General features: G+C 33.5%; 1 protein-coding gene across 17 annotated transcripts in view; it reads left to right on the top strand.

Annotated features, from left to right (window-relative positions):
* The window catches only part of LOC309406180 (sodium channel protein type 2 subunit alpha), a gene marked incomplete at its 5' end in the record, with an annotated part of 59,583 nt that overhangs the window by 31,753 nt on the left and 13,007 nt on the right, over positions 1-14,823 (top strand). For all 17 annotated transcript variants that reach the window (XM_082001247.1, XM_082001258.1, XM_082001260.1 and 14 more), the window contains 3 exons: positions 6,961-7,081; positions 7,655-7,809; positions 8,830-9,003. In XM_082001247.1, coding sequence (XP_081857373.1) covers positions 6,961-7,081; positions 7,655-7,809; positions 8,830-9,003 — 450 coding nt within the window. The remainder of the gene's footprint in view (positions 1-6,960; positions 7,082-7,654; positions 7,810-8,829; positions 9,004-14,823) is intronic.

Raw genomic sequence — 14,823 nt, 5'->3', positions numbered from 1 at the left:
CTACCTCTCGAGAACAGTACACCATCATTTGCTTTATTGCGCCCCTCAAGGGATACCACTGAGACAACATTCCTGCTAGGAGAAGGCCTGGTCTACAAAAGGAGGGGTAAGAGAGGGAGCAGACCTTTCCCTGCCTTGTCTGTGGCAGTACTTAGCACTTAAAATACCCTCAGGAGGTATCCCCTTTAGTAACTTTTTATTTAACAGAGCTGTGGGAAGCTAGATCTGCCCAGGAACTGTAGAATGAACCATTTTTTTCTGGTGTTTTACTGACTGTCACTGATGTTAAGAGCAGAATGATTATTTAAAGTCTATCAGCAATAACACGTCATGCTTGAAGTGAGGCAGGGGCAGGGTGCTCCTGGGGAATATGCTAAGAGCAAGTAATTGTTATAGAAATTGTAATTGTGGGCAAGTGAGGAACAAATTGTAATTTTTCCTATTTTTATTATCAGATATACTATGGTACAAAATAACTCTAGCCACCTTCTTCTGGAAGGCTGGTTCCTTCTTTTTTTTTTTTTGGTTCCATTTCGTAAAAACACTTTCTAATTAATTTCCTAGTTAATAACCTCCCAAATCTACCAGAATCTACTCTGGAACCTGGTTGCAAGTTCCAGACCTAAACAAGGTCTTTCTAATAAGTATCACTAGAAATTTGGGAAAGTCTCTGTTTGGATGAAACATAAAAGTAACATTTATTAGATTTAAAAGTTACCCACTACTTTAGAGTAATAGTTGGTTGAAAGTATCTGAAAGAAGCAAATATTTCATTGATACTTTGAAGAAGCATTTTTTTAATACCTACTATCAGAAAATAGAGTTTCAAAACCCAATGAAATAACCATCAGAAATAGTAGATTTCTGCTCTGAAAATAAGATATTAAAGATAATTAACTTTGAAGATAATAAGAAAATTAGAAGTAACTAACGTAGATAATTTGGTGGTTTTTAAAGTTAGCACTGAGGATGATCTTTCTGTTATAAAATATGCCTGCTAACCAGTGAAATGAATGGACTATGTTAACCTTAACAAACATAAGACTCCTAACCTGTATTTCTGTACCACTTAACAACTGTTCATTATGTCTGAATCACAACTTTATTCGTCAAGTTTTGGATTTCAACATGGAAAAGTAATTTCAAAGATATTCATCAGCTATGCAAAGTTTATTTCACAACTAAAGAAATACATATACCTACAAGCCTCTATCATTCAGAATTCCAAAAGCCTTTGTATCTACAGTATATGTACAGTAAGTACAAATTCAGATTGGAGAAATAAGGCTGCTCAATTAACTTCTGAAATTACAACAGATGGTTTTAATAAAATTAAAAACATCCTTCATCATCTAATCCACTGAATTTTCAAAACAAAGAATAAGTTCAGTTTTCTGTTTGGCTTCACTATTGCCTTTGTGACTAGGTGAAGTAAAAAGACAGAAACACAATTATTGCATTCCCAAAAGTTAAGCATTGCCATTGGGCTTCAATAAATTTCTTAGCCAAAACATACCCAAGAGTGATTTGACCAATTTGTTGGATGATTTTTTTTATCACATTTCTTTTAAAATATCCAACAATCTAAATTCTCCTTTTCTAAAACTGACCAATTCTGGGACAGTATCTTCAAAAGTCACAGATTCTTTAAGTTATGGACTAGCTGTGGATAACTAACGGGTGAAACCGTATCTCTGGATACACTGATGAGCCACTGTCCCACACCGATCCAATCCTCTTTTGAAACAATTAGAGAGAGATTACAGCATCAGAAGTATAAAGCGTACTAAATCTAAACTAGAAACTTACACAATACGATACTTCTTTACATTTATTTTGGACAGAAATTGAGGAGGTTTATTTTCATTGAAATCTATAAATTCTACCGCCATTATTAGAGGATGAAGGAGGAATGGGAAGATATACAGCTTCAAAGTATTTTGCTTACTGTATGTACTTTTTTTGCAAATAAGAGATAATCACATAGTCAGTTAAATGAAGAGTAGAACAAAAAAACCTCTTAAAATTTTCATTAATATGCATTAAGCACTACATAAATACTGGAATACTTTCCAAATCTGCTAACCATGTCTTTACTAATTTAATTTATTGTATTTTTATTTATGAATCACAATTTCAGAGTGTGGATTATTAGGTCTAGCTTCTGCATTTCTTATTTCTTTAAAATAAACTAACAAGTTCTGTAGAAAAGTTTGTTGAACATTTCAGGTGGTATGTATTTCCCTTTTTGCCAACCGATCATAAAATATTTAATAATTATGTTTTAATTGTGTTAAAGCCATGTTTGAATTAGAGATTCCAAAAAGAGGAAAACTAGAGATCCTGTGTCTTGAACTTCACTACGTACCATTCTTACTTCTCACAGGGGTAAAACCAAGCTGGAGCAATCAAGAATGCAGCTCTGGTGCTTTTTAACCAGGTAGAGCAACGTGTCACCACTTTCACACAGGTTACCTAAGCAAGTTATACATATATATGTATATATATATATAATCACTTTTTAATGGATTTTGACTGGCCTGCATGCTATTCAGCTATGTACCTTCCCTACCCATTGCAAGACAGTAGAAACATGCACAGCTGCTCTCTGCTGAGTCATGGGACTCACATCACAGCATGGTCAGGCTGGATTGGTGGCCCCCACATAGATTTTTTGACTCTGCTAATGATTTTTCTGGATATTTTAATACAGTTTTTAGCAATAACTGCATGCTCTACAGGTTTTGAAGTATGGATCATAAAAGTACTGGAATGTTATACGTTAAAGAGGCCAAAGAAAAAGGGAGCATGCATAGTTTTTAAAAAATAAAAACAACCCTTTTTGATTCAGCCCTTATAAATGTAAATATTTAATGAAATGTGTTAAGTGATTTATGTAATAATTACTACCACAACTTCAGCTCTTTAATGAATAACATTTAAACTATTGCAGTAGCTACTTGCATAAAAATTACACTGTTATACTCCTAAATCTACAATGCACTGTAATGCAAATCTTCAAGATGCTACAAACTACATTCTGTGTTCATTTGGGCAGTGCATATCTTGAGTTTTGTCAAGTGTAAACAGAGCAAACAGTTTCATCATTGCTAAAATTACATTTAGCAAATAACCCCCCTTAAAAAACTCTCAAAGCAAAGCATTTTGAAAATACTCTCTTCTAAACTTTAAACTCCTTCATAAATAGTGGTATTTCGGAACATTTTTCAAGATAGCAGTCTGTGACTGAGTTGGGGGACTTGACTTGATGTAAATTAGAAAGACAATGGAGTAGTTAGCATAATTTTTATAAAATTCCATGTGTATTTACCCTAGGGTTTTTTTCATTATAGGCAAGTATAATCTCCATTGATGTAGAGTTGGCAGACCCTTCAGGAATAGGGACAGCAAATGTCGCACAGGAGCCGAAGTTACATGAAACTAAGGAGGTCAAATTATCCTAGTAAAACTAGGTGTCAAAATTTTGTTAGGATTGAGATTTCAGCCCTATAGCAGGATTCAAAGCGGTTTCCTTCAGGCAGAGTCTCACTGGCTTCAAAAGGATAACCAAATAGTTTGTTTTGTACTATTGATTATAGTGTAGTATCTACCTATATTATATCATAGTATAAATTGTCCAGAGATGCCAAAAGGAATTCATATTGGTGTGTATTCTGAAAACTCTCAGATTTTACTGATTAAATTTTAAACCAAGATATGCTTCAAACATCAAATAAAACTCTAAGGAAAGATATTTTTAAAGTTATTTTCTTAATATTATATAAAAGTCAAATATCATAAGATCTGAGATCTAAAGTCAGTTTAGAATCACTTTGGAAACACTGATCCCCATTATTTTATAATTTGTCACTGAATTACAGTGCAGCTTTCAAGATTCAAAGGATAAAACCACATGGCTGAATTACTAAAGGCAATTTGTAATGGCTGAATCCCTTTATTTTATTGTCACTTGAATCATAAAGCCGTTTGTAAAGCTTAAAATTTTAGTAGCCTGCTCTTGCTCTTATTGAAATCTAGAATAAAACCAAATGGGAGCAAGACTGGGTCTTAAGTGAATGCATTTTCTTGTAAATGGGCACATTAACATGCTGTTGGTCAAAGCTTGTTTTAATGATCTAAGCTGTTGAAAAGAGATGCACTGCTCTGAAAAGACAGTATGGAGGCTGATTATACATATATTAACCAAGTATTCGGGTTGGTTATGAAGAATTTTTTTATGTTATATCCTATACTTTAATATTTATAATACTATTTTCAGAAAAGTATAATCCCATTGAGGTAGTCTTATTTTTTATTTTATTTTTGTGTGTGATTTCCACAGTATTGCTCAGGCTTCTGCTCTAGTCAAGCATGTTGTTTTGCTGATTCAGGCCTTGAGAATGCTGCATCATAAGCAATTGCTTACAAATATATCCTTGTAAAGGAAAATGTGATGTCACTGAAGATGCAAATAAGTATTTACAGGGCATGTCGTGTTCTAGAAGCTGATGATCAACATTTATGAGGTGAAAAGAAGATTGTGTTAATCCATCATGTATCTTGAGTTTCCTATTAGTTTTATTAGTTTTATCGCTAGAAAAAAGAAAGGACATTAAACTCACTTTATTTAAAATGCAACAGTTCTTTCCTAATTTAAGGTCTTGAAGCAAAGAAGAGGAGTTTTATTAACATAATGAGGGTTTTTTAATAATGCAGTTGTTTGAGATTTTTTGAAAAATAATAAAGTGAATGCTTTATGTGAAAAATAATACAGAGAATTATAGTAGGTTTTGTTTGTACTGATTATAAATTGCACTTCTGTCACTTGTTTTTTAGCAGCTATGCTGACAGGACTATCTGCAACAGAGTTCAGATGGGAAGATGCAGTTAAAAAAATTGACTGCCTTTTAATTGGCACTCATATAGATTAATAATTGATGCTTACTATGCACCTTTATCTTGTTACTATTAAGCCAGTAATTGATTTAATGATGATGGATCAGGCCATGAATTAGTTTTAATTTTCCTAGTTTGAATGTGACAGATTATTATTTTCACAATATTTGGTTTTTATTTCATGAAGAAACTGCCTATAATTTCAGTGACATATTTCATACTTCTTAAATCTTGATTTTCCATGTATTTCCATGTATTTCCATGAAATTCCATGAATTTCCATTCCACAAATTATGATATTTAAAAAGGGAAAGAACGGGTTTTAAACTCATACCTGTGTGCCTGTCAGAAATCCTTTCTATTATGCAACAAGTCCTTTATTTTTGGTCACAATGCAGTAACAGCCACGCAACCTGAGGTCTGGGTGACCCTATATTGACTACATTTGCACGTGTGTTTGAAGGGCAGCTTCTTGAAACATAACCCTGAGATTATCCATCACCCAACATGATTTTTTTTAAACTTCATTCATCTTATGTAAGAGTTGAATATGAGGAAAGAATTGTGTAACAAACTATATAAAGATGTATGTGCCATTTACTTAATTTCTGGCAGAAAAAAGCCCTTAGCTCCCAATGCATTTTCCTGAAGGAACTGCGTTTTAACTGAAGTTTTAAATAACTAGTTTTAATTTGCAGCAGTGTCTCTGAAGAACAGAATACATGGAAATGCCTCTTTAAAAAGTTATTTTTTATTATTTGTTGCAAAACAATTCAAATCATCTATTTATCACATCAAAAATGTCACTATCTTGAAAATTAAATGTGAGAAGTAATTGGTATTAAGCATACCAAAAAAATCTGTATAGAAACGTTTTCAGAAAGGTCAAAGGGCATGACTGGATCTGCTCAGCTGAAATCACAAATCTAGTCTGTGACCAAATGACCTTTTGTTACATCAGTGCCTGTACAATTTAAAGCATTTAAATTAGAGATGGATTCTAGATCCCCCTTGAAATTCCTATGTATTATTGTTACATGGTATAAACCAGAACTATTTCACTGCCATGCTTTTTTAAATGTTGCTTTCTGATTACAACCCTTATTTCACAGTAAAAGAGAATGTATTTTGGATGAAAACAATTAAAGACGCAAACAGCATTGGCAATTGAATTGCCAATACAAACTCAAGTTACAAACTCTATGTCCAATTATTGCATTAGTTGTGTGCATCGTTAGCAGTCTTGTCCTTTCAAAAGATAGTTTCTTAAAAGGACAAAATTATGGGCAGTCTTGCATGAACAGCTTGACCTGATCCAAATTTCAATGTACTTCGTAAAAACTTATTTAATTTCAGTTGCTTTATATCACTCTCCAGTTCTTGCAGTTTTCAGATCTAGCAGTGCTTTTACCATAGTAAGGACTATAATACTTCGCTATACACAAAATTATTAGAATGATAGAAAAATTCAGGATGGAAAGGACCTCAGGAGATCTCTTAATATGCACAGGAGACAGGAATGCAAAGAAGATATTTCGGATCTGGTAATTTGTGCTTTCTGCAGAAATTAAATTGTGCAGAAATTTGCCATTAAATGCCATTAAATTTACAACTTTTTAATCCAGATACGGTGTATGTTTGTGAAAACACCATCTATAGTGGACATGAAGATATATTTGGAGCTTTCTTGTAGTTCATTTTGCTGGGAAAACTAAGACACATTTTCAGTGTAATCCAGTATAGTAAAGAAAATGAAATAACTCGAGAGTATGGTACATGCAAGCTCTCCAGTTTTGATACTACTGAGAATACTTCAGAAATCTTATATGTGGATCAGGTTAGTAGTCAAACTATATTTAATTGTTCCCTATGAGAAGATAAACTGGAAAACAGAACTGTAAAATGTACATGTCATTACTATGTTTTTACTTATGGTGATGCATATTTATCAGTATAAATTTAGCATTCTTCAAAAGTCAGACTGTCATGATTTGATTCAGTATCATTTTTTTACAGAATATGTAACTAATGAGAAAAAATTGTTGTGTGGAACTTTACTTGCAGAAACTAAATGCATCCAGTTCATCAGAAGGCAGCACAGTCGATATTGCTCCTCCTGGAGAGGGCGAGCAAGCAGAAATTGAAAGTGAAGAAGCTCTTGAACCAGAAGCCTGTTTTACAGAAGGTTGTAGAATAACTGTTGACTTAAGAGATGTATTAGTAAAATGGCATTATTACTAGGCATATTTAAGTTCTTGAGACTTTCAAATCTGGTGGACCTTCATGACCTCAACAACTGAAAGAAAATACTCTTAGCCTAGAATGCCGGAAATCAGATGCCAAAACAAGGTTTCCCTAGGCTTTTAGTAATTTTATCTGCGCGGCCACTGCATATATCTTGTAACTAAGAAACTTCACTAACTTTTCAATACTTAAAAGTTATTTGAATTGGCCTTTGAAATTTGGAACAAATTAATTTTTCTGAGGCTCCATCAACAAATGGAACAGTTACACACCAACAGTCAAAATGATCAATGTTTTTTGGATTGAGTTTATTTATAATTATGTCTACTATTGTCTGGTTTCTCTCCAAATTACTTATCTAAATTCAGATATTCAGCATCCTATAAAAGAGGATTCCAGTGTTTAATTTAAATATTATAAAATTTGTTAAAGCTTCTAACAGTGTTGATACCACAGTAATATTGACTTTGAAATAATTTGCTTTTGAATCCTAATATCTCTTAATCTAATGCAGGTTGTGTGCAGAAATTTCCATGTTGTCAAGTAAGTATAGAGGATGGCAAAGGAAAAATTTGGTGGAATCTTAGAAAAACCTGCTACAGCATAGTTGAGCACAACTGGTTTGAGACTTTCATTGTCTTCATGATTCTCCTCAGCAGTGGAGCACTAGTAAGTAGAAAAAAATTGCAGATGCTGAAATATTTAGATATCTCCTTAGAAGCAACAGCAAAATTCAAATTTGCTTCAGAAAGACTTGTTTTGCTCTGAAAACTACCTGCGTTCCATCATTTCAGGATGGAATGAAACTTGGCCCAAACTTGAAAAAGTTTAATTTTGCATGCACTTTTTTAGTGATACTTTTGGTTTACCATTGTAAAGCTGGCACAATTTTATTTAAGCCAACACAGTTACTCAAGATTTAAATTGTCTGCTAATTTTCAGCATGCTCATCAAGAGATTTGAGTACAAAGGACTGTTAACTGTGAATATATAGCTGAATGTATGCTTTTAAGTCCTTAATTCCTTTTAGGCTCAGCCACTTCTTGGATTCTGCTTATGAAAGACCACACAAAAAATGGAATAATTACTTCATTCTGTTCCTTTTTTGGAGGAAGGAGATAGGGAAGAGTGTGACAGCAAATTAAACCTAACAACCACTTTACAACAAGATTTATGTTACCCACCTTTCCAGCTTTACTCAAGTTGAACATTTGCTACAGTATCAATGTGCACACACAGTGTACATTCTAGCAAATACAGTGCTCTTTAATTTGACTTTTAGACATAAGTTTGATTGGTGGAGGATAGAAATGTCATCTCCCTACTGCTTTTTAGAATGGAATATACATATCTGGAACAGGTTTTGTATAAGAAAAGGAAGGGTTTGAGTGTCTATGTGAAAGTTTCTTAATACCACAGTGGATGAAAATCCATGCTTTGAGTTTATTTTTTCATTCATTAGTAAAATAGGATATATATATATATATATTCAATCCCAGACAGGGCAGAATAATAAAGTTGCTCCAATTTGTAGTATGGTTAAAGATGGGAAATATGTAAAATAAGAGGATACAGAAGAACAAGGGGAAAGATTAGTTCTGACCTACTTATTTTTTATTATTTATGCCTTATTTTTATCATGTATATCCTGTAAAACATTAGTAATACCTGAATATATTTTTTTCATAGGCTTTTGAAGATATATATATTGAACAGCGCAAAACTATCAAGACCATGCTGGAATATGCTGACAAAGTTTTTACATATATTTTCATTTTGGAAATGCTTTTAAAATGGGTAGCATACGGTTTTCAAATATATTTTACTAATGCCTGGTGCTGGCTGGACTTCCTGATTGTTGATGTAAGTACACAGTCTTTAATATTGTAAAATTCACTATGGTAAAGTCCTTTATGTTGGAAAACTCATTACTACTAAGTAATCTTATAAACATGCAAAAATAATTTACATTGTATAGTTATACAGCACTAGTAATAGCCTGCAGTGACCTGAATGTGTTATTTAAAGTACATTTATATGCCAGAAGGAAAAGGATGGCTGGCCATCAGTTTGTTCATTGTTCATGGTTAATAATTTTGTACCCAGAATGTATCAAAGTTGAGATTTTATGAGAAAAAAAATTAATTTTGAAACACGCTGTTTTTAATGGACTCTTATTATGCTACCTTATTCCTTAGCAAATAAGACACTACCTTGTGCAAGTTTCTTCTACAAACACTGCAGCTTTGCAAGTGGAACAATACATTTGGTACAGATGTCATCTGAGTTCTCAGAAATTCGTCCCCCAAAACTATCTTGTTATCATTTTTAGTAAAACAGAAAGACAGTGGCTATTTGGTCTAAAACTTAATTAGTTTTAATAGGATGACAATCTGCAATAGTTAAATCAGCTATAACTTGGCAGGGTTTATGATAGAAGAGAATACAAGGTTTCTTGGCTGCCTTCCTGGCTGTGATATACTTCTATGCAAAGGCCTTGCTTACGTTGTCAGAAGGGATCAAAGATGGTTTTACTCCCAGAATATTTTGGTCTCTTGCCTTCACACATTATCTGACCCAGTTCATTGGTTATACATGTCCTCAGCATGGAACTGAGAGGTGGCATCTCAGAGCAAATGTGCATTTATAGTAATTTCTACCCAGGCTACAGTATTTCTAGAGAATAGAAATAAATGGTCCCATAAATACTTATTCCTTATGAATATATAATAGAAATGTGACACCCAGAGAGAAAAAAACCTAGCTAGATTGACCTATAACTCAAAATGGAAGACCTTCTCTTTTTTTTTACCTGCCCAAGTTAGTTTTGTTGTAGTTAATCTCTAGCTCTGTCCTGAAAATCTACACTAGAATGGAGCAGTGTGAATGTTTTTCTTAAGAGGATGTTAAGGCAGAAGACAGATGTTCCCTTCCAGGATTATGTTAAGAATGGATTTTTTAAGATAAACTACAACTCATGTTTTAATTATTCTTTTTGTAACATAAACCTAAACTGATTATTCTAAGCCATACTCCATAGTTTCTTAATAATAGTTTAGCCTCAGAGATACTGTTATCTGAGTAGGCTCTCAGAATTATAAAGAACATAATCATAAGTAAAGCAGCTTATTTTGCCAACTTTTTACCCATAATTTTTAATTTTATAAACAAAGCATGACTAAATGAGATTGGAATCTTCTACTTTTGAAGAATTATATTCAATGTTCCAGAAAGCGGCAAAAACTGTCTTACTGTGCCTAAGACTAATTCAGCAATTCCTTTAGTACCGCCAAACAGCACTGGAAAGAAATATATGAACTCATGTTATCTTCTTAAAGAAAAGCAGAGAATCTCCAATGCTTTAACAGGCAGTTTAAACAGGTGTGATTCAGTGGCATTGTTCCAGTGAGAACACTAGTGAGCCCTTCTTCATTAGAAGTGACTAAAGTTAATCAAATTGTTTAATTCCATCCTCTAAAATTATTCAAGAGTAAACACTGATAGTCCTTTAGGACTTTGACCTTTAATATCTTACATACCTGAGTCTCTCTCTGTGAGAAATAGCTGTAGTTGCTCTCAGTGATTGTGACCAAATTCGATTTTAACAATTACACAAAGAAATGCCCATTTTCAGCTCTGTCAGTTTACAGCCATGACAGATGACCCTTGGTACATCTGGCTACCTCAGTTTAAGACCTTAACATGCCATCTCTCCACCCCACTCTTCTGCTAGATGCAACAATATCTGTGGCAAGGAGCCGATATTTGGGTGGAGCGCCTTATCTACCCAAAATCACAATCTGGTAAATTAATTCAAACACATATATCAGTGGTTTAAGTGAAGAGCCTGAATTTTGGATGCAGGCAGCTGAGAAGCAGGGTCATATTCACTTTTTTGCGTGAGACTTTTTGGTGACACTAATTCTGGCAGAGATATCCCGTAAAGGCTTGGGACAGCAATATCTTAACCCAGTAAAACTAGATGCTATAGACCATGTCATCCTGTACCTTAGTTTTTGCTCTTACCCCTTCTTCCAGAAGCCATCTGTCATGGGTTTATTATGTCTAGGTTTTGAGGTACAGCTGTAATGATTCTAAGTTGTCTTTGCTACATGGAAAGCTAGGAGATAGGATATCAGGGAAAGAGATAGGGAATCTGGGAATACCCAATGATTTTGTCAGTTGTTAAATTCGTTTGTGTAGTTTTCTGCTATGATATGTAATCTTAGATAAATTTAAGTGGATGCCATTTTATGCTGTATATTTTTTAAACTTTATAAAATAGTTCTGTAATTTGGTATAGACACCTTATTTCTAAATTATTATGTTATTAAATTGTACTTGAATGAAGTGGAAATAAGTAACATTTAAAACAAAACATGTATTTGCCAAATACTGTGGGGCAGTAATGAATCTTTGACCTTCCTGAAATAATTCATGCCTGATAAAATTCCAATGGGTACAGTTTTTGAACAATTAAATGTAGCAAAACAAGCCTCCAGTTGGGCCGGTTGTATAGTACCTTAAAAGTTGGTCATATTGATGGCTTATGTATTTTTTCATATAGCTAAAAATGTTTCATGCTTTTTGTTAAAACTATTAAATAATTTAATTAAACTGTGCTCTCAACCTTTTTATTAGTTTTTCAGAATAATTATCTCAGCAGCAACATTCTGGAAAAGATCAGGGTCACATTATGCTAATACACTGCATGTTGTATGCACAGAGTGAGAGGCATCTGCTGCCCTGACAACTTCAGAATAAAAATAAGAAGAAATAAGATGATGAGTATATTGATCTTTTGGGAAACCAGATGCAGAAAGAGAAGTCACTTTGTCTTCCTAGACAGTCTCATATGTCTCTATGTGTATCCTAACATGGTATACTATGACAACATTGGATAATCCTGAAATTAATAAAATTCATTAATTAATTCAAAGAGATATTCAGGTGATATGTGCATGAAAGCTAAGGCTCTTGTTCAGCAAGTTAGGGAACAGAATCATAGTTCAATTGAAATTGAATCATTGCAATTATGGATCTAAACAAAATGAATTTTGAATACCTGCCAGTAAAATACCATAAATTTAGAATTATTCACCAAGTACATACAGAGAAAGTTATATTATCTTAGCACAGGACCATAACATAAGAAAGGCTACACAAGGCATAAGAAAGGCTACATTGAGTCCAATGTCCTGTCTCCAAGAGTGTCAAAAATGCCTGCCTGGAAAACCAATGATACAGTATCTATCTTTCAAAAAATAAGAAATATCATTAACTTCTCATTAACTTGGATTTTTTTTCCAAATCTTGCAGTTTATTTTTATTCCTAGTTAAGTGTAATACCTGAATACTTAAACTACATGAAAGACAGGATAAGCAGTTTTGGAAGTGAGAAGGGCCATATTCCACTGAGGACCTGGAATCAAATCACATAAATTAGCCACCTCAGCAAGTAACACAGAATTTATATGGATTATAATTTTAGGCCTAAGTAGAAATAAAGTCAGTGTGGAGCTGTATGACCATCGATCTCAGACAGATGACAACCCTGGATAAAGATCTTGAGCAAGGCTAATTGTGACAGCTAAGTTTCAAAACATTTTTTGCAATAGATCGTCTACATTAAAAGATCTGTACATAAAAATGTGGACACACAAACCTCCAGTTTTTAGGACATAAATGTAAAAATTCTTTCCACCATTTTGATTCCATTTTAATTTCTTAAAATTATCGCATCTGCATGCATTCTTGTCTCAAAAGAAAGAAACTAATCTATCTACCAGTGTACAGAGACATTTGTTTTCTTGCCTACTAGCAACAAAACAGGTGGAAGAGATGACAGAAGGCCAAGCTAAGAAGACTGGGAAAACCAGAACAGTAGAAAACAGCTGTATATACTTATGCTGTATATACAATAGAATTAATATCAAAGACTTCCAAGCAAATCTTTGCCTCTCATTTGAACCGTCCTTCAGAGAAAAACATGTTGTTTACAATACATGAAGTATTTCTCTGTGAAACAGCTTCAGGTTTATGATGTAAGAGCACTAGCACCCTGGCAAGAAATCTGCAAATAGGTTGAAATGGAAAGCACACACTAGGCTGGAGAATGACTTAGAATCAGAACCTAAAAACTGCCAATATACACAAGTGCCACTGAAGGTACAGGAGCTACAGCTATGTAAAAAGCTTGTATGGAATCTTGTTTGCAAAAGGTAACTAAGGCACAGTGCTAGTTTGGGGAGAAAAGTATAAAATGAAGAAGCCATTAGAATCTTAGAATCATTAAGGTTGGAAAAGACCTTTAAGATCATCAAGTCCAACCATCAACCCAACACCACCATGCCCACTAAACCATGTCCCAAAGTGCCACATCTACTTGTTTTTTTAACACCTTCAGTCATGGTGACTCCACCACTTCCCTGGGAAGCCTGTTCCAATGCTTGACCAATTAATTAATGTGAGTTCAGTTTTAAAAGAGGTGTCCCACTCTCCCAGTAAGAGGCATATTTTTAAAATATATTTCATAGCTTATTTTTAATCCATAAAATGTGCTGTCTTTACAGTAAAGTTTATTGTCATGTCTGGGGATCTTGTTGATGTGAGTGAATCAATGAATATTCTATGAAGAATACAGAAAGTTCCATGTCTTGTTATCTCTGTAATATATTAACAGTGGCTAAGGATAATCTGTAGAACCACAGGACAAATATATTGTATTAATAAAAATTATTAATAACAATTAATGACAATAATTAATGTAATGGCAGAAACAATAATGTTATTTCTTTGTAAATTAAATGAACAGACTTCAGTTACAGACTACAGAAACTCAGTAAGATTTTCTTCTTAATATGCTTATAAATCACAGCAAGTTCCTTTACAAACTTATCCATTACAGCAGTAAAATGAGCTCTTCCTTTGATGAAAAGAATTACATCCTGATATGTAATCCAGTTAAAACGTACAGTGATATGAATTCACTAAAATACTGTTTTCTGTTAGATTAATTTACATAGCAACATAGTAATGAATAATTGATTTCTATCTGGTCTCAGATTGTCATGAGACATGATCTTGTAACTCTTGTGTTTGTGATTCATCTAATTGTTCTTTATGGATACAAGTAACATAGGAAACCACCTTTTCATATAATGGGCAAAATCTTACCCCCATATCAGTGAATGCCTATTTCTGTACAGCCAATTATTTGAAGAACTCTCTAGATTGAAGTACAGAAATGAACATCTGAGGGATTTTTTCAAGGACTGAAATATGCCTATGTTTACCTGTGTGTCTTCTATGCTTTTGGTGGTAGAACTGAAATAAAATATGAGTAAGGTAGGATATTTCCCCACTCCTGTCTCCAAAACTGCTCAAAGTAAGTAAAATAAATTCTTCCACATTAACACTGTTTAAAACTCAGTTCCATTTGAGAAGCAAATTAATTGTTCCTTCCTGAAGTGGATTGGCTTATAATAAAATCCTGGTAATGTGAATCAGGAGCTCACTACTGTTGTAGATAATAAAGCACTTATTGTTATAATGCTAGCATCTCTTCATATCTATCATACAGATCCCATAATATTTTTCTATACTCAGATGATGAAAAAAAAATTGAGAGAATTGTCAGTCAACTGAGAATGTACCATCTCTGTCAATATACATTTCATAGAT

Source organism: Phaethon aethereus, assembly GCF_964289735.1.
Source record: "Phaethon aethereus genome assembly, chromosome: 6".
In the NCBI taxonomy this organism is placed as follows: Eukaryota; Metazoa; Chordata; class Aves; order Phaethontiformes; family Phaethontidae; genus Phaethon; species Phaethon aethereus.
Note: the sequence above shows the minus strand (reverse complement) of the source record. Positions and strands in the feature narration are given on the sequence as shown.